Source organism: Choloepus didactylus, chromosome 18 (assembly GCF_015220235.1).
Source record: "Choloepus didactylus isolate mChoDid1 chromosome 18, mChoDid1.pri, whole genome shotgun sequence".
Taxonomy (NCBI): Eukaryota; Metazoa; Chordata; class Mammalia; order Pilosa; family Megalonychidae; genus Choloepus; species Choloepus didactylus.
Window position 1 is genome coordinate 51,431,102 of NC_051324.1, and position 18,544 is coordinate 51,449,645.

At 43.7% G+C, this 18,544-nt stretch overlaps 2 protein-coding genes across 2 annotated transcripts; one reads left to right on the forward strand and one right to left on the reverse strand.

The window, feature by feature from the left end:
• Nucleotides 1–949: 949 nt before the first annotated feature.
• NT5C3B (5'-nucleotidase, cytosolic IIIB) lies at nt 950–10,967 on the reverse strand. The gene is made up of 9 exons (XM_037808902.1): nt 10,956–10,967; nt 10,614–10,712; nt 10,008–10,077; nt 9,875–9,921; nt 5,901–5,986; nt 5,259–5,348; nt 3,479–3,641; nt 2,403–2,603; nt 950–1,472 (listed from the first exon to the last, which is right to left on the reverse strand). Exons 1-9 carry the CDS (start codon nt 10,965–10,967, stop codon nt 1,338–1,340), a joined length of 903 nt encoding a protein of 300 aa, XP_037664830.1. The 3' UTR covers nt 950–1,337.
• Nucleotides 10,968–11,729: 762 nt separating this feature from the next.
• KLHL10 (kelch like family member 10) lies at nt 11,730–18,503 on the forward strand. The gene is made up of 5 exons (XM_037808903.1): nt 11,730–12,113; nt 15,576–16,065; nt 16,814–17,431; nt 17,765–17,914; nt 18,129–18,503. The coding sequence occupies exons 1-5, from the start codon at nt 11,920–11,922 to the stop codon at nt 18,501–18,503; spliced, it is 1,827 nt and encodes a 608-aa protein (XP_037664831.1). The 5' UTR covers nt 11,730–11,919.
• The last annotated feature ends 41 nt before the right edge of the window (nt 18,504–18,544 follow it).

An 18,544-nucleotide genomic window follows, 5' to 3' on the forward strand; every position in this document is an offset into this window, starting at 1 on the left:
TATTTGGATTAGGCTGTTTCCATGGAGATGAGGTGAGACATTTTGACTGACTATCTCCATGGAGATACGACCCTGTGCGGTTAGGGTGGGTCTCAGACCACTGGAGTCTTTTAAGGGGGCTCAAGAAGAGGCTGCCGCCAGAGCTGGAGCTAACAGAGATGTTTAGAGACGCTTGGAGATGTGGAGAGAAGGATATTTGGAGATGCTAAGAGAGAAGCCCAGAGTTTGCCCTGGAGAAGCTAAGAGAGGACCCCTAGAGGCTGAGAGAGAAATGCCCTGGGAGAAAGAAGCAAGGATACACAGGGGTCGAGAGAGGAGCTGAAACAACCCAGGACCAGCAGATGCCAGCCACGTGCCTTCCCAGCTGACAGAGTTCTGGACACCATCAGCCTTTCTCCAGTGAAGGTATCTTCTTGTTGGTGCCTTAGTTTGGATACTTTTATGGCCTTAGGACTACAAATTTGCAACTTAATAAACCCTCTGTATAAAAGCCAATCCATTTCTGGCATTTTGCATAATGGCAGCATTAGCAAACAACAGTGGTGATGGTGGTGAAGGTGTTGGTGGTGGTGATGTTGGTGAAGGTGGCGCTGGTAGGTCACCCACTTCTATGGCCCTGGACCCATGCAAGAGGGAGAGGGAAGGAGCGGGAGGCAAGGGCATCAGGGAAAATTCACACCCAAACGAATTCCCTCAGAGATCTCTGAAGAGGGAGCTCTGTAGGCAGGGTGGTCCAATCCAACTGATTGCAGACTGAGTTGTGAGTCTCATGGTTGCCTCAGAATAAAATCAAACCATTCCAGGTGGGAAAAACAAACTCTTCCCACCCTGTGTTCTTTGGCACCCTAGAGTTCTTTCTTGGGGGTTCCCGTGTCTCAAGAGTCAAGATGTACAGGCTCAGCACACGCAACCCCTCCCACCCACAAACACACCTGTACAAGGTCAGAACAGCTGTTTTTTAAAATTTTTATTTTGATCTGCTTTTATTTTGGTCTGCTTTACATGTTAGATTTGTTTGAAGAACAGGTTCCAATGTTTAAAAATTTTGAGGAAAAAAAAAATCTCTGGACTGGATGATCCCAAGAGTGCTAAGATCTGGCAGGTTCCCTGTTCACTGGGAACAAAGCTGCCCTCCCACCTGGCAGGGCTTTGCCCGTCTCCGGTGGACATAACGGGAGGCTCTGGGGAAAGGAGGAAGGAGGGGCATGGGCCCAGCAGCTCCTGTCCCCGCTGGAGTTTTCTCTGCACACAGGGAAGAGCGGTGCTCGCAGCAGAGCAGCCTCCTGTGAGGCTCCCTCCTGGTCACAGCCTGCAGGGCCTGGCCGAGCCTGCAGGAATCAGGAGCCCCGCACTTCCATCTGGTCCTCCTGGCGCAGGATGTGCTGCAGCAGCCCGTTGACCACATCCAGTGTCTCATCCTTCTCCAGCACAATGTCGTAGGAATCCATGTAGCGCTCCCGCTGCTCCTCCACCTGCCCAGGGTTGCAGAGGAAGGTGACCGAGAGGCCCCACAATGCCCTGCCCTCTGACTACTCTCAAGCACCCACAGGTAGGGGAGGAGGCCACCAAGCAGCAACTCCCAGCTCCCTTTTGAAAGCCTGAAGGATCACCCTTGAAGAGTTCAAGGTTACAGGGAGCTGCTCATTGGAGACAGGGATGGGCAGTGGGCACAGGCTTCTATGACTAAGCCTTAGGTCAAGTGTCAAAAGACTGTAACAAGGATTAAAAATAACCTAGGAAAACCTAGATGTTACCTCCAATCTATCTGAATGGAATTTTCATAAGGCCCAAGAGGACTGCAACACCGCCCAGCAGAGGGCAAGGACCAGCCGTCCTCCAGCTCTCCCAGACTTTATGCCCCTTTATGATCTTATTCTTTCCACCTATTGGTCTCTGATTTGTTCTTACATTTTTATTCTCTAAATTATAAAACCATATTCTGGATACCAACCTCTCCCATCCCTACTGCCTCACAGATATGATTTAAGAGAAATGGTATTTGGCTCCACCATTTCCTAAGCTATGTGATTTGGGCACTTTACTTAAACCTTTGGCTTCAGTTTCCTCATCTGTAAAATGGGGATGGTAATAGTCACTGCTTCAAAGGGCTGTTGTAAAGGATTAAAGAGGTCCATGTATGTGAAGTGCCCAGAAGAGAGCCTGATCCATGATAAGCACTCAGCCCCGGCACCACCCTGTCTCTAAACTCCTGTGTGCACTACATGGTGCGTCTCTGGGTATCTCTTCTGTCTTCCCATGACATTTCGAGCTCCTGAAGCACATGGCTGTCCTATCTCTGCACCTCTAATGCGTGACCAGCATCTAGCACATTAAAAGCACTCAATAAGCATGTGTTCCAGGAACTGGAGGAGGGAGAGAAGCAGCCCTGGCCCCCTACCTACCTTGTCATTTAGAAAGCCAATTTTGAGAATGTTCTCCACACCGGGAACCCCATCGGCCATAGTGAGATCCCCCATGGAATCTCCAAGCAAGATGACATTGGTTTTGCCCTGAAGCTTCTGGAAGTAATTGGAGTTCTCACACACGGAGCCGTTCTTATTGTATGTGTGTATGAGCTGGCCTTTGAATCCCCGTAGGAAACCCTAAACAATCAAGAGGAGAGACAAACGGAAAGGCTACAGGGACCCACCTAAGACCAGTTTGCCACCGTCTCTGTCACAGAGGAAAGGGAATCCTGAAGCCACAGGCAATGCCTATAGTCTAGACCATATGTCCACAGTCTAAACTAGGGGGGCTGGCAAACGATGGCCTGTGGACCAGGTTTGGCCAGCTTTTGTAAATAGTTTTACTGGAACACAGCATGCTCCCCTATTTACACGCTGTCTAGGCTGCATGATCACCCCAAAACAGCAGAGTTGTTGAACAGTTACGACCAAGACTGTAAGGCCCACAAAGCCTAAAAATATTTCCTATCTGGGCTTTTTCAGAAAAAGCTTGCTAACCCCTGGTCTAAATCAACAAGGATCGTCAAATATCACCAGTCATCTAGTCTGGTGAAAACATGAGGCTTGTGGATCTAAGTGCTGATCAGGTTACATGTATGTTGCCCCTCAGCTGTTGGCCACGTCCTAACGTTGGATCAAAGTGAGGAAAAATCCCGGCCATTAGTTTTGAGGGGAAGAAGTGTGAATGTGATCGAGTCAGAGCAGCCCACACCTGGCTCTAGAAAAGCAAGTCAAAGTCCAAGCCCCTCAGTACCCAGGGGAGCACATGGTCCCACAGACTAGGTCCCCTAAGGCAGAGGTGACTGCCTGCCGAATACCAAAGAGGCGATCCTTAAAAAATAACCTGTCTTTAACTGGAAGGAAAAAAGTAACTGCCTGAGGGGACAAAGAACCCAGCAATGTCTTCCCTTCCCTTTCTTCCCCAGGTGATGATTACTGTTTAGGGGGCCAAGCACCCTGGCTTATAGTCCCCACTCCGTTTCCATTCCCAGCCCAAATGAGATTTGGCTCACATTCTCATCAAAATCCATGTAGTTGGACACAATATGGATGTTGGGGTGGAAAACTTTCATCTGTCGGATAATTTCTTCTAGAACATCACCAATGCCGGCAGAAAAGATAAAAAGGGGAATGTTGTTATGGTACAGTGTGCTGAAGAATGTCTTGTATCCCTCCCTGCAAAGAGAAGAATGAATTCTGAAGTGGCACGGTGACAACCAGAAGCGCTGCCTCTGCTGCTGCTCTTTATTTTTGACTTTTTAAAATAACTTAAAATCGAGGCATAAAATACATACGATGCAGTGGGTGAGGCGCATGAATCTTAAGCATTCTGCCTGGTCACTTCTTACACATGTACACTACCATGTAACCACCACCCAGATCACAGTGCCCTCATGTCTGTTCGCAGTCAACCACACCATCACCTCATTCTGACTCTGCATCGCCATGGATGAGTTTTGCCTATACGCACGCTTCATATAAATGGGATCATATGGAATCAATTCTTTTGTATCTGGTTTATTTTCCTCAACACAATATCATTGTGATTTATCCATGTTCTGCATTTATCAGTAGTTCCTTCTTTTTCATTGCTGTGTAGCATTCCATTTTAGAGATATGTCACAGTTTATCACTTTCCTTTTGATAAACAACTGAGATGTTACTAGATTTCCGCTATTATGAACAAAGCTGCTATGAACACCCTGGACCTGTCTTGTGGAGGCTACAAGCACTTATTTCTCGTGGGCTACACCTAGAGGAGGGATTGCTGACGCAGTGGGTAGGCATGTTTTCTGCTACTGATCCTACAACCAGGCGTCTATCCTGGGGCACTGCAGGGTAAGCTGCTTAGCCAAGGTGTCCGGTGGCCAAGGGTCCTAATCTAGCCAACTCCCACTTCTGAATAAAGAAAATCAGCCACTCCACCTCACACCCACTCGGAGGGTTATTATGTTAAAAATAGAAAATAACAAATGTTGGCAATGAACTCTCATGCATTGTAGGCAGGAACGTAAAATGGCGCAGCTACTGTGGAAAAGTCTGGCAGTTCCTCAGAAAGTTAACTACAGAATTACCATAAGTCCCTGCAATCCCACTTCTAGGCATATACCGAAAAGGACTGAAAGCAGAGACTCAGACAGGTATCGGTACGCCAATGTTTATAGCAGCATTATTCACAACAGCCAAAAAGTGGACATAATTCATCAACAGATAAATGGATAAAAAAAATGTGGTATATACTGCAATGGAATGTTATATGGCAGTAAAAAGGAATGAAGTTCCGATACATGCTACATGTTGAAACTTGAAGTCACGATACTAAGTGAAATATATATATATCCTCTTGTGAAATACACAAGAGGACATATATTATACAATCTCACATATTAAGTAATTAGAATATGCAAATTCATAGAAAGTAGATTACAGGGTACCAGAGGTCAAGGTGGGGATGGGGAATGGGGAGCCAGTGCTTAATGGGTACAGTTTCTGTTTGGGGTGATGGGAAGTTCTGGTAATGGATGTTGGTGATGGGAGTACAACATCGTGAATGTAATTAATTCCGCTGAATTGTATGCTTCAAAGTGGTGAAAGTGGGAAATGTTATGTTGTATGTATGTTACCACAATAACAACTTAAAGCAAGATCGTTTCACATCAGTTGCTCATATTGTCATGTTTCTCCTGATTCTCCCAGCAACTAACTCCTCTCCACTCCTCCCAGTCTCCGCTTTTGGGAGCAAAACAGTTTCAAATAATCTGGCAGAATTTTTTTCCAGAGCAAGCAGCTTACCTAAGCATTGCATTGGACTCTCCAACCACCTGGGCTATCTGAAACTTCTGAATTTTCTGTTGACACAGGAGATCATGTGCTTTAGTCCACCTAGAAACAGATACCCCATAATACCCAAATTCAAATCACTAAAGTAAGTATCCTTTCCCTTTTACAGAGTCAAGTCCCCTCTGCAGGTCCTGACCATGGAGGCCTCATCCCTTCTCACAGTCATTTTTTGAAGGACTCTGGCTTTTGTTCTAAAAAGGAAAAGGGTGAGAAAGCAACACAACAGAGAGGCAAGAGTTGGTGACTTAATTGCTTTAGTCAAACTCCTCTGAATCTCTTCCTTTGTGACCCACACTCTCTGGAGAACTGGGGCTTCTGTATGGTGACGCTGGTTTCTGAGGAGTCATTTCCCCAAAGCACTTATTCCCCCAAATCAAGGGTCCTCTATCTGATCCCAAGGATTCTCTGAAGCCCCGAGTCTGGTAGCCATAATTAGCCTGGGGTGTATTTGGCAGTTTATTCTAATAGCTGAGCTAACTGCATTCAAGTAAGCCCTTAAGGGGAACCTTTCATCTCATCAAAGCTCAAGAAACCCCACCCCCACCCCAACTGTTCTCAAGGGCTCAGGAGCATTTCTTCACCAGCACCACTTACCATTCCACCATATAAGGTAACTTCTCTTTGACGGTCCGGTTTGGGTCAATTTCAATTGGGTAATAGTGGTGAAGGAGCGCTGTTAGCTGGAACACCCAAATGAAGAGAAAAGCCATTAGTCCATGTCTAGTTTTCCCCACCAAAGTTCTACAGTTTAGCATGAAAAAAAAAATCACTCAGAAGCAACTTCAAGTGAGAAAGCATTAATTAAGTTTTCTCAACATTTTCATTTGGGGACGTATCACTTAAGATTCAAACTTCTCCTCTCCTACCATCTTCCAACATAACTGATCAACACATTCATGTTTATCCATTTGTCAAAGTCCGGGGAGTGCCTGGATCTGCAGAGCTGGTCTCAGAGTCAACCACATTAAAGAGCTACTACTGTCAGATAAGAGGGTCACTAGAATTATTTTATTAATTAGCTCAGTCACAGGGACTTAACCAGCAAGAACTAATTACTGGAGTGTTCCCCAAAATGTGGAATGCTTTCTCAAGTGGGAGGCAAAATGATTTTAGGTGATACTTGGATAAACACTTTTCATTTTCAATAATTTTGGATTTATTGTAATGTAGATAAGAAAAAGACAAGCATAACAAACTCATGGTTTTATAAAGACTGTTTTGCAAATCAAGTGTAGTCAAATTTTTAAAAACAGGCCAATTTGAAGGAAAATATTTAGGAAAAGTGAAACACAGATATGGCAAAAAATCACAAATCTAGAACTAGAAGACAAGTCAGGGAAGCAGTTGGTAGACAGCTCCACCAAACTGTCAATACCAGCTGAAACAGCTCACACTATGTGTGCCTCCTCTGGTATAAGTTTCCTTCTAAATGTCAGAACTTTCAACACTTGAGGGATGCTGCTTCAGGGATCACGGATCACAGAGGCAATCACTAAGAGCACCCCAATAAAAATGAGAACCGACTGAGTAAAGAATTTCAATATATGCATAGTCTCAGGAATATTAAAAGATCAAATGGGAGTCATTGTCCATCTGTCCAAAAGAGAATGAAATGCAAACATTATACATCAACAAAGGCAGAAAGCTCCTGAAATGTATTAAGTTATTTAATGTGTGTGATTGTGAGAATATTTTCCTAAAATTATAGTAGAATTTAACAGAAGAACATACTTTTAAAAAAGAAAGAAAATATTTTACACATAAACTTTGAAATTCAAGAACAAGAACAAGACAAGGATGCCACTGTTATTCAGCACTGTACTGGAAATACTGGCCAGAGCAATTAGGAAAGAAAAAAATAAATAAAAGTCATCCAAATTGGAAAGGAAGAAGTAGAACTATCTTTATTCATAAAGGACATGACTGTATATATGGAAAATTCCAAAGAATCCATAAAAAAGCTACCAGAGCTAATGAACAAATTCAGCAAAGTTGCAGGGTAAAGATCAACACGCAAAAATGAGTTGTGTTTCTAAACACCAACAATGAACAATCCAAAAAGAAAACAACTTCATTTATACAAGCATCTGGAAAAAAAAAAAAACAAAAAAAAACAAAAAAACTAGGAAAAATTTAACCAAGGAGGTGACAGACTTGGTTTCCTAACTGCTAAAACAAGTACCATACAATGGGCTGACTTAACATAGGAATTCATTGGCTCATGGTATCAAAGGCTAGGTGACTTGCTTCCTCCTGGAGTTGGTATCTTCTGGCTGACAGGCAAACTCTGTAGTTCCTTGGCTTTTCCATCACATGGCAATGCGCACAGTGGCAACTTCTTTCTCTTCCAGGTTCTGTCGACTTTCAGCTTCTGGCTGCTACTTGTGGCTTCTCTCTCCATCTGACTTTCACTCTGCTTTGATAAAGGACTCCAGTAATCTGGATTAAAGCCTAACCTGATTCATTTGGGCCAAACCTTAACTGACGTAACATCTTGAAGGGAATTTATTTACAGTGAGTCCACACCCACCAGAATGTGGACCAAGAAGAAGAGCATGTCCAAACTGGGGTACACAATTCAATCCACCACACTTACACACTTAAAACTACAAAATATTGCTGAAAGAAATTAAAGAAGATCTAAATAAATGGAAAGACATTCCATCTTCATGGAATCTAAAATGTAAATACAACCCAACGAGATGTACAGATTCAACGCAATCACTATCAAAAGCCCAAGTCTTTTTTTTTTTTCCCCCAGAAATGGAAAGGCTGATTTTCAAATTCATATGAAATTACAAGGGGCCTTGAATAGCCAAAACCATTTTGAAAAAGAATAAAGTTGGAGGACTCATACTTTGTGATTTTGAAACTTACTACAAAGCTGTAGTAATCCAAACAGTGTGGCACTGGCGTAAGAACAGACACATAGATTGACAGAATGTAACTGAGAGTCCAGAAATAAATCCATACATCTATGGCCAATTGGTTTTTGACAAGGTACCAAGACCATTCAATGGGGAAAGAAGTCCGCTTCCAAAAGAATGAAGTTGGACCCCTACCTCTCACTATATACAAAAACTAACTCAAAGTGGATCAATAACCTAAATATAAAACCTAAAACCATAAACCTCTTAGAAGAAAACACAGATTTAAATCTTCATGGTCTTGTGTCTGACAATGGATTCTTAGATATAACACCAAAAACATGAGCAACACAAGAAAAAATAGACTTCATCAATATTTAAAACTTTCATACATCAAAGGACACTATCCAGAAAGTGAAAAGACAACCTATAGAATGGAAGAAAATACATAGCTGATAAGGGTTTAATATCCAGAATATATAAAGAACTCCTACAATTCAACAACCAAAAGACAACCCAATTAAAAAATGGGCAAAGGTCTGGGAATAGACATTTCTCCATAGAAGATACACAAATAACCAATACGCACATGAAAAGATGCTCAAAGTCATTAGACATAGGGCAATGCAAATAAAAGCCACAATGAGATACTACTTCATACACACTTCATAGAATGGCTATTATTTTAAAATTAAAAAATTAAAAGAAAACACACACACACACAGAAAATAACAAATGTTGGTGAAGTTGTAGAGAAATTGGAACCCTCATGCATTGCTGGTGGGAATGTAAAATGACGCAGATGCTGTGGAAAAGTCTGGTAGTTCCTTAAGAAGTCAAACATAGCATTATCATATGATCCAGCAATTCCATCCATTGGCATATATACCCAAAAGAACTGAAAGCAGGGACACGGACAGATATTTGTACAACAATGTCCATCAGAACATTATTCACAATAGACAAAACATGGAAACAACCAAAGTGTCTATCAACAGATGAATGCATAAACAAAATGTGGGCTATCCATACAATGGAATATTAGTCAGTCATAAAGAGGAATGAAGTTATGGTACATGCTATGACATGAACAAATCTTGAAAACTTTATGCTAAGTGAAATAAGCCAGACACAAAAGGACAAATATTGTATGATTCCACTTATATGAGGTATCTAGAATAGGCAAATTCACAGAGACAGAAGATGATGAGAGGTTACCAGGAGCCAGAAGCTGGGGGGTGGGGAAATGGGGAGTCATTGTTTAATGGGTTCAGTTTCTGTTTGGGGTGATGAAAATGTTCTGGAAATAAGACAGTGGTGATGTTTATAGAACACTGTGAATGTACTTAATGCCACTGACTTGCACACATAAAAATGGTTAAAATGGTAAATTTTATATTACATATATTTACTAAAATAAAAAATATATATTTAAAAAATGTTAAAGTCTCTTGTAAACTCTATAGCTAAACAGTAAGAATAATGTCCAAAGACATTAGATATTCCAAAATCACCATACTTCTTGGTCAGTAAGGAAAAGCTGTTCAGATGTAGTAAGACAAGGTCCATGTAAGCTTATCATTAATAATTAAAAAAAAAAATTAATCTCCTAAGGTCTCCAACCTGGAGTCTTTGGCCCTAATCAGGAACCATCTGAAGCACCATATGAGAAACGTGTCTGAGCAAAGTGGAATAACCCACCTCCTTGCGGCACTCATCACTGATGATCCTGCTGTTATCCAGAATATCTGGAAAAACACAAAACTCCTGTTACTTGGCCCTTAGAAGCCACCACCCCATCAAGCCCAACAAGGCAAGCTGGCGTGTAACTTACTGTAAGAAGAAGGACATCGCTTTCCATTATATGCAAACCTGCTCAAGGTCCTATCAAAATCAGAAATCACCTAAAATGCAAAAGAGAGATGATGCCTAGACAGGCTCCTTCCATCGTGGCCCCGGCTCACCCTGGAGGCTGATCACGGAAGTCGGAACAGGGCAGTGCCCAGCCTGTAGGCCATGCCCTGGGAGACTCAAGGTTGGACAGACCCACACTGAAGAGCTGATCCCTGACAGTACACGTGTTAACCCTGCCAAGAGCCCAGTCTTGTGGGGGATGGACCAGGCTCACTCTCAGCAGCACCCTTCTCGATGCCATGGGGTCCTTCCTACGGTGCCTCCAACTGTGTGGCCATCTCCAAATCGCAACTTCTTGGGTAGCCCGCTGGCCTCGGCTAGTGCGGAAGCTAAGGTGCCAAGTCCCGGTGTGACATGCTTTCTGTCTAATCAGAGGAAGCAGCATGACCTCATTGAGAAATGTGAAATCTCGGTTTTAGGACAGGTGGGGGTAAGGCGAACTAACCTGCTTGCCCTCAGGTCACTTCTAGGAAACCTCCCCACCCGCCCCCTGACCCGGCTCGGGCCGCCTCGCCCCCGGCAGTACCTGTAAGCGGTCTTCCCCGCTCCTGCGGAGGGCGCCCACGATCTCCTGTACCCGCCCCGGCCGCCGCATCAGGACTGTGGCCTTCATCAGGGTGTTCACCTGTCCCGAGACCCGAGAGAACCGCTGATGCCGGCACCGGCTGGGCCCTAAGGGGCGCCCGGGGCTCGCTCGGGCACCCCTGTGAGGCCGGGCCGCGGGGTGGGAGGGGGCGGAGGGGGGCTCCGGCCGGGGCTGGGGCTACTGGCCGGGGTGGCGCGGCGTGGCCGAGGCGGCGCGCTGGGGGTCTCGGAGCGCCCAGGGAGCCGGAGCCCGCCCCACGCCGGACGCGTCTTCCAGCCTCACCTCCTCCGCCATCGCGGTCGCGGCCTACTCAGCAGCGGGGGTACAACGCCCGCCCCGCGGCCCGACTGCGCAGGCGTCGCCTTCGGCCCCGGCGGGCTGGGGGAGGGGGCTGGGAATTGGGTAGCACGCGGAGACCCAGGCGGTCTGAGGAGGCCTACTTACGCGCTGGGTGAAGAAAATGGTTCAGAGTTATGCTTTGAAGAAAGCGAGGGTTCTAAGGAGTTGGGGTTAAGTGGGTGGACTGGGTTATCTTGGGGCATTGGAGGGGCTCCTGCCACTCTTTATGGAGCCAAAACCCTGGCAAGGGTGGCCCTTTCCAGGCTTAAAGTCTCCATGACCAAGAAAATCGCTGGATGGGAGGGGTCGTGAAAGAGCCATAAGGGCGAATTGTGAACGAGGCCCACTCATCAGAGAAGAAAATGAATGACTAACACATATCCAGGAGGCAGGAAGACCCTGCGCATCCGGGCCAGAATGAAACTTAATCAGCTTCATTTTTCCCTTTGCCCCCTTTGACTTGGATTTCCTTGAACTCAGTGTCTGGGGAGCCAAGTGTGGATTCTCCAGGGTGGAAGCTTGGAGGATGCTAGAGGATTATGGAACACAGCCTGAAGTGGACAACAGGAACCAGAATTAATAGAAACTCTTGTGTGATGTTGGTGGTTACAGTTCTGCTCAGGGTCCAAGAACATAGAAGGAGGTGTGGGGTGGTCTTCAGCTTAAGTGCTCTGGAGGGGGAGGGGAGAAGGAAGGTGAGCAAGGACAGGAGGGAGTTCCAGAACCTGAGAGCACAATCCTGAGAGTGATCTCACTGCGGGCCCAGGATTCTGGAACTTGGGCTGCCTGATGGGCCCTATTTGAAAGATGTAGTAGGGAAAAGGAGCGACAGCTGGCTAAAGGGGCCCTCCACAACTCTCCCCAACACCCTTGGAGAGCAGCCTCTCTCCGCTGGTCCCAGGGTGCCATGGAGATGGAGAGCACGGCGGCCTCCACAGGTTTCCACCAGCCTCACATGGAGAGGAAGATGAGTGCGATGACCTGTGAGATCTTCAACGAGCTTAGGCTAGAGGGCAAGCTCTGCGACGTGGTCATCAAGGTCAATGGCTTTGAGTTCAGTGCCCACAAGAACATCCTCTGTAGCTGCAGTTCCTACTTTAGGTATAACAGGGTTGCCGAACTGAGGGAATTGGACCCACTTTGAGACATTTTGATTCATTTTATATTTCCCATGCCACCTTCTTAAAGTTTCAGGACACTGTCAAAGCTCAGACTCCTGCAGTCTAATTCCTTTGTCTTCTGAAGAGGTACAAGTAGGGCCAGAGCCTCTTCTGATTCAACCAACTATTAGTGGGCCAGGTCCTTTCTCATCCAAACATGCTCTACTTCTGGAAAGCATGGATACCCATCTGGACTTCCTACTTAGACCCAAATCAAAATACCACTTTAGCCACCCCTTATGCCCCACCTCTGGAGAGACTATTACAAACAGGGTGAAAAATTAACAAGGATTGAGGGGATGGGAAAGGGAATGATGGGGAAGTACTAAGGAAATATCAGAAGAAAAAGGAAATTTTTAAAATTTATTTTTTATTTTGATCATATATATATATGCCATAAAATTTGCCATTTTAACCATTCTTAAGAGTACAATTAATTAGCTACCATCACTGTCACCTATTACCGAAACTTTTTTACCTCCCCAAACAAACTGTGTACCAATTAAGCAATAGCTTCCCATTCCCTCGCCCCCAGCCCCTGGTAACCTCTAATCTTCTTCTGTCTCCATGAATTTGCCTATTCTAGATACCTTATATAAGTGGAATCATACAGTATTTGTCCTTTTGTGTCTGGCTTATTTCACTTAGCATAATGTTTCCAAGATTCATCCATGTTGTAGCATGATCAGAACTTCCTCTTTATGGCTTCCTCTTTATGGCTAACCAATATTCCATTGCATAGATATCCCACATTTTGTTTATCCATTCATCTTTATTGTTTGTTTCCATGTTTTGGTTGTTTCCATATTTTATTTATTGTGAATAATGTTGCAATGAACATTGGTGTACAAGTACGTTTTAATCTCTGCTTTCAATGCTTTTGGGAATATATCTAGGCATGGAATTGCTGGATCATATGGTAATGCTATGTTTAGCTTTTTGAGGAACCACCAAACTTTTCTCCACAGTAGCTGCATCATTTTACATTCCCACCAGCAGTGCAGGAGGGTTCCGACTTCACATCCTCACCCACAATTGTTCTTTTTTTTTTTTTTAAATAGCCATCCTAATGGATATGACACGGTATCTTATTGTGGTTTTGATTTGCATTTCCCTAATAGCTAATGATGTTGAGCATCTTTTCATGTGCTTATTGGTCATTTATATATCTTCTATGAGAAATGTTTATTTAAGTCCTTTGCCCATTTTTTAATTGAGTTTTCTTTTGGTTGTTGAGCTCTAGGAGTTCTTCATGTAGTCTAGATATTAAATCCTTATCAGATATATGATCTGCAACTATTTTCTTCTATTCTGTAGGTTTTTTTCACTTTCTGGATAGTGTCCTTTGATGCACAAAAGTTTTAATTTTGACAAAGTTTAATTTTTCTATTTTTAATTTTGTGGCTCATGTTGCTCTAAGATCTGATACAAGGTCATAAAGATTAACCCCTATTGTTTTCTTCTAAGAGTTTCATGGTTTTAGGTTTTATATTTAGGTCACTAATCCACTTTGTATATGGTGAGAGGTAGGGGTCCAACTTCAGTCTTTTGTTTGTGGAGGTCTAGTGTTTGCAGCACCATTTGTTAAAGAGCCTCCTCTTTCCCCATTGAATGGACTTGGTACTTTTGTTGAAAATCAGTTGGCCATAGATGAATGGATTTATTTTTGGACTCTCAATTATATTCCACTAGTCTACATATCTGTCCTTATGCTAGCACCACAGTTTTGATTTGTATAGCTTTGTAGTAAGTCTTGAAATCCAGGAAGTTTGAATCCTCCAACTTGGTTCTTCTGAAAAAGGGAGTTTTGACCAAAATCATTGTAACCTAGGAAGCGGAAGGGTTGTGGGTTGTTTTGTTCATGAGCTGAGAATGTTTGAGTAATCAGTTTCCAATGAAGATATGATAAATGCATCCCAAGTGTTGCTAAAATTCTCATGCATCTAGAATCTAGAGCAGACTCCACAAAAGGGCCAGAGAGTAAATATTTTAAGCTTTGCAGACCATACAACTCTGCCTCTGTAGTGTGAAAGCAGCCATAGACAATACTAAATCAGTGTGCCTGTGTTCCAATGAAACTATTTACAGACACTGAAATTTGAATTTCTTATAATGTTTATGTAATGACATATTCTTTTGATTTTTTTCAACCATTCAAAAATGGAAAGACCATTCTTAGTTCATGGGAAGTACAAAAACAAGAGTTGGGCTGGATTTGGCCCACAGGTTTTAGGTTTGCAGACCCTGCTCTTAGAAAAAGGAGGCAAAATATATAAGGCAGGGACTTCTGTCTTGTTCATTGCCTTGTTCGGCACCTAGAAAAGTGCCTTGCTACAAAATAGAAACCCAATATGTATGCATTTATTCATTCAATATTCAGTGAGGGCCTGGTACTGAAAATAAAGCAGAGTTAAAAATAAAAAGTCCTGTCATAAAGCTTGCATTTTAGTAGGGCAAATGGGCATTTAAGTAGAGTAGATGTCAGATCATCCTAAGTGCTAGGGAAAAAAGAAGAAACATAAGGAGTGGTGGGTGGCGATTTTAAATAAAGTCGTCAGGGAAGGTCTCACTGACAAAGTGACAGTTGGGCAAAGACTTCAAGAGGATGAAGGAATGAGAAATATGGAGATCTTGGGGAACATTCCAAGTAGAGGGAACAGCAAGTACAAAAGACCACTGTTGGAAGCACCTCTTATGTGTTCAAGGAAGAGCAAAGAGGCCAGCAGGGTTGGAGCAGAAGGAGTGAGGGGAAAGGTGGGAGGAAATACAGTCAGAGAGGTATTAGTAGTGGTCACAGAGGGCTTGTCCAGTTTCTGGTAAGGACTTGGAATTTTACTGTAAGAAGGGAAGTCAGTGAAAGATTTTGAGTGGAAGAGTAACATAACCTCTTTATAAGGAGCACTCTGGCTGCTGGCACGGAGATCACCTTAGGAGGTTACTCCAATAATCTAGTAAGTCTTGAGCAAGGTGGTAGCAGTAGAAGAGGTGAGAAGTGATCATATTCTGGGTATGTGTTGAATCATACTTATTAAAAGCATTGTTTAAGTTAAATTTCCTTAAGCAAGATAAAATTTGGTGGCAATGGGTTGGGAAAGAAGAGTCTGGGGTCCTACTCCCAGCTCTAGATCTCAACTTCTCCATCCATGAAATGGGAAAAAGACCTGGTTATCATGAGGATAAGATAAGAGCAACCAAAGTCAAAATTCTTTCAAAAGATTTACTCTGTAGAGCACAGTCTGCTCTCCGTTTCTCAGGCTAATTTATTTCCAACACACTCCCCGTGCACTGTTTTGAAAATGTCCAAACTCCAGTCAATAAGAAAAGGTGTGTGTGCATGGGGGTTGGGGTGGAGGAACATGGTAAACTGGAGAGAGAGGTTGTTTCAGTTTTGTTTGTTTTGTAGAGCTTTGTTTACAAGTGGCTGGAACAACACTGAAAAGAAGGTATACAACATCCCTGGAATTTCCCCTGACATGATGAAACTAATTATTGAGTATGCATATACCCGGACCGTTCCTATCACACCGGACAATGTGGAGAAGCTGCTGGCTGCTGCAGACCAATTTAACATCATGGGTATCGTCAGGGGTTGCTGCGAGTTCCTCAAGTCGGAACTGTGCCTGGACAACTGTATTGGCATCTGCAAGTTCACAGATTATTACTACTGCCCTGAGCTGCGGCAGAAAGCCTATATGTTCATACTGCACAACTTCGAAGAGATGGTGAAAGTCTCAGCAGAGTTTTTAGAGCTATCGGTCACTGAACTTAAGGATATCATTGAAAAAGATGAGCTCAACGTCAAGCAGGAAGATGCTGTATTTGAGGCCATTTTAAAGTGGATTTCTCATGACCCCCAAAATAGGAAGCAGCATATTTCAGTTTTGCTACCCAAGGTCACGTTGTTGTTGAGTTTTTTGTGTATGAGAGCAAGCGAGAGAGAGCGAGAAAGAGTGAGAGAGAGAGGCACGCGCGAGCTCACTCACTTTTGATTCATTTACCCCAGGGGGATTGTCCTAAAATCCACATTCAGATGTATGAGATTCCAGGACTATATTGACATATACGGAGGGCATCTACTATTCTCCGGAATTTTGCAATTCACTTTCCCCCTGGCATTGTTAGCTCCTTCTCTCCCAGTTATATTCTTTGACCCAAATTCTGTCCATTAGTGGGGGAAAGAAAGGTATTCCTAAGAATTCTATTGGTTCTTCCTTTCACCTTTTTTCCATTCTATGAGTTTCCCCAAACCCAAGGAAGTTGGGCCAGAAAAATGCTCAGAACCAAACCATGACTTTTGCACACAATTGTAGTCAGTTGCACTAATTAATGTTATTTTACATATAGAGACATACATGTTCAATTACTGAACATGTACCACAGCTTTTTCTGGTCTAAGAGTCCTGACAAGTGGCAGAGGAATGGGCTACCTCTGTGACTGCTTGTGATGTCTTCTAGTTTATCTTGAGCATCCAAATGTGTATCATCTTCCCAAAACAAATATTCAAAGTGTGAGTTGTAAATTAAAAACAAATGAACAAACAAACAAACAAAAACCCTAATGCAATTCAAAGACAGACTGGAGAGAGGACTTTTCTAGGCACACTCACCTCATCTGAACGGCTTTCTGTATTTCTTTCTTAGGTTCGCCTGGCCCTAATGCATGCCGAGTATTTCATGAACAACGTTAAGATGAACGATTATGTGAAAGACAGTGAGGAATGCAAGCCAGTCATCATTAATGCCCTGAAGGCCATGTATGACCTCAACATGAATGGACCCTCTAATTCCGACTTCACCAACCCACTCACCAGGCCCCGCCTGCCCTATGCCATCCTATTTGCAATTGGTGGCTGGAGTGGTGGGAGCCCTACCAATGCCATTGAGGCATATGATGCTCGGGCAGACAGATGGGTGAATGTCACTTGTGAGGAAGAGAGTCCCCGTGCCTACCACGGGGCAGCTTATTTGAAAGGCTATGTTTATATCATTGGGGGGTTTGATAGCGTAGACTATTTCAATAGTGTTAAGCGTTTTGACCCAGTCAAGAAAACTTGGCACCAGGTGGCCCCGATGCACTCCAGACGCTGCTATGTCAGTGTAACAGTCCTCAGCAATTTTATTTATGCCATGGGAGGATTTGATGGCTACGTGCGTCTCAACACTGCTGAACGTTACGAGCCAGAGACCAATCAATGGACACTCATTGCCCCCATGCACGAACAGAGGAGTGATGCCAGTGCCACAACACTCTATGGAAAGGTAAAGAACCCAGGGTGGGAGGGGAAGATTGGAGGCAAAGAGCAAACCAGAAATGATGCTGTTTTTTGTTTGTTTTGGGGGGGTGGATGGAAAACAGAAAGAGGCAGTACTACTTTGCAGTAAGTTCTAACTCCTTCCTCCAGTGACCAAGCAGGCATTTGTCACTCCTTGTTTTATTTATTAAAAAGCAATGCATGCACACATGGAAAAAAGAAATTCAAGTTGTACAGAATGGCATTAAAGAAAAGTATGTCCCCCCCACCACACACACAACCTTTCTTTCTACTCCCCAAAAGTAACAATTTTAATAATCTTGGAATTCTCTTCACACAGGTCTACATATGTGGTGGGTTTAATGGAAATGAATGCCTGTTTACAGCGGAAGTGTACAACACTGAGAGTAATCAGTGGACAGTCATAGCACCCATGAGAAGCAGGAGGAGTGGAATAGGCGTAATTGCTTATGGAGAACATGTATATGCAGTAAGTTTATCTAGAACCACAATAAAATGATACCCCCTTGACTTCCTATTAGCAAACAGGTTCACCCTACCATTGGTAAGCATTTCCAAGTCTTTTTTTTCATGGAAGATAGTGGAAGAGGGAGTATGAAGTCACTGATCCTTCACAACTATGGCTTCCTCAGTAAGTGGAAGCAATGGTTAACAGTCAACCGTGTCTCTTTTGCCCTCAACAGGTAGGTGGCTTTGATGGAGCTAATCGACTTAGGAGTGCGGAAGCCTACAGCCCAGTGGCTAATACTTGGCGCACGATCCCCACTATGTTTAATCCTCGTAGCAATTTTGGCATTGAGGTGGTGGACGACCTCTTGTTTGTGGTAGGTGGCTTCAACGGCTTTACCACCACCTTTAATGTCGAATGCTATGATGAAAAGACTGATGAGTGGTATGACGCACATGACATGAGCATATACCGCAGTGCTCTGAGCTGCTGTGTGGTACCAGGGCTGGCCAATGTTGGGGAATATGCAGCTAGAAGGGACAACTTCACAGGATTAGCACTGCGAGATGAAGTAAAGTATTCTGCTTCGACAAGTACCCTACCTGTATGAGCCTCTTCATTTAGCTAATAAAAAGTCTAAGCAATAAGAAT

Coding starts and splice junctions, on each gene's coding strand:
- KLHL10 (XM_037808903.1), top strand. CDS start 11,920: ATGGAGATGGAGAGCACGGCGGCCTCCACAGGTTTCCACCAGCCTCAC. Junction 12,114..15,575: donor AGCTGCAGTTCCTACTTTAG/GTATAACAGGGT, acceptor TTTGTTTTGTAG/AGCTTTGTTTACAAGTGGCT. Junction 17,915..18,128: donor ATGGAGAACATGTATATGCA/GTAAGTTTATCT, acceptor TGCCCTCAACAG/GTAGGTGGCTTTGATGGAGC.
- NT5C3B (XM_037808902.1), bottom strand. Junction 9,922..10,007: donor GCGATGTCCTTCTTCTTACA/GTAAGTTACACG, acceptor GTGTTTTTCCAG/ATATTCTGGATAACAGCAGG. Junction 2,604..3,478: donor ACATGGATTTTGATGAGAAT/GTGAGCCAAATC, acceptor TTGATTGTTTAG/GGTTTCCTACGGGGATTCAA.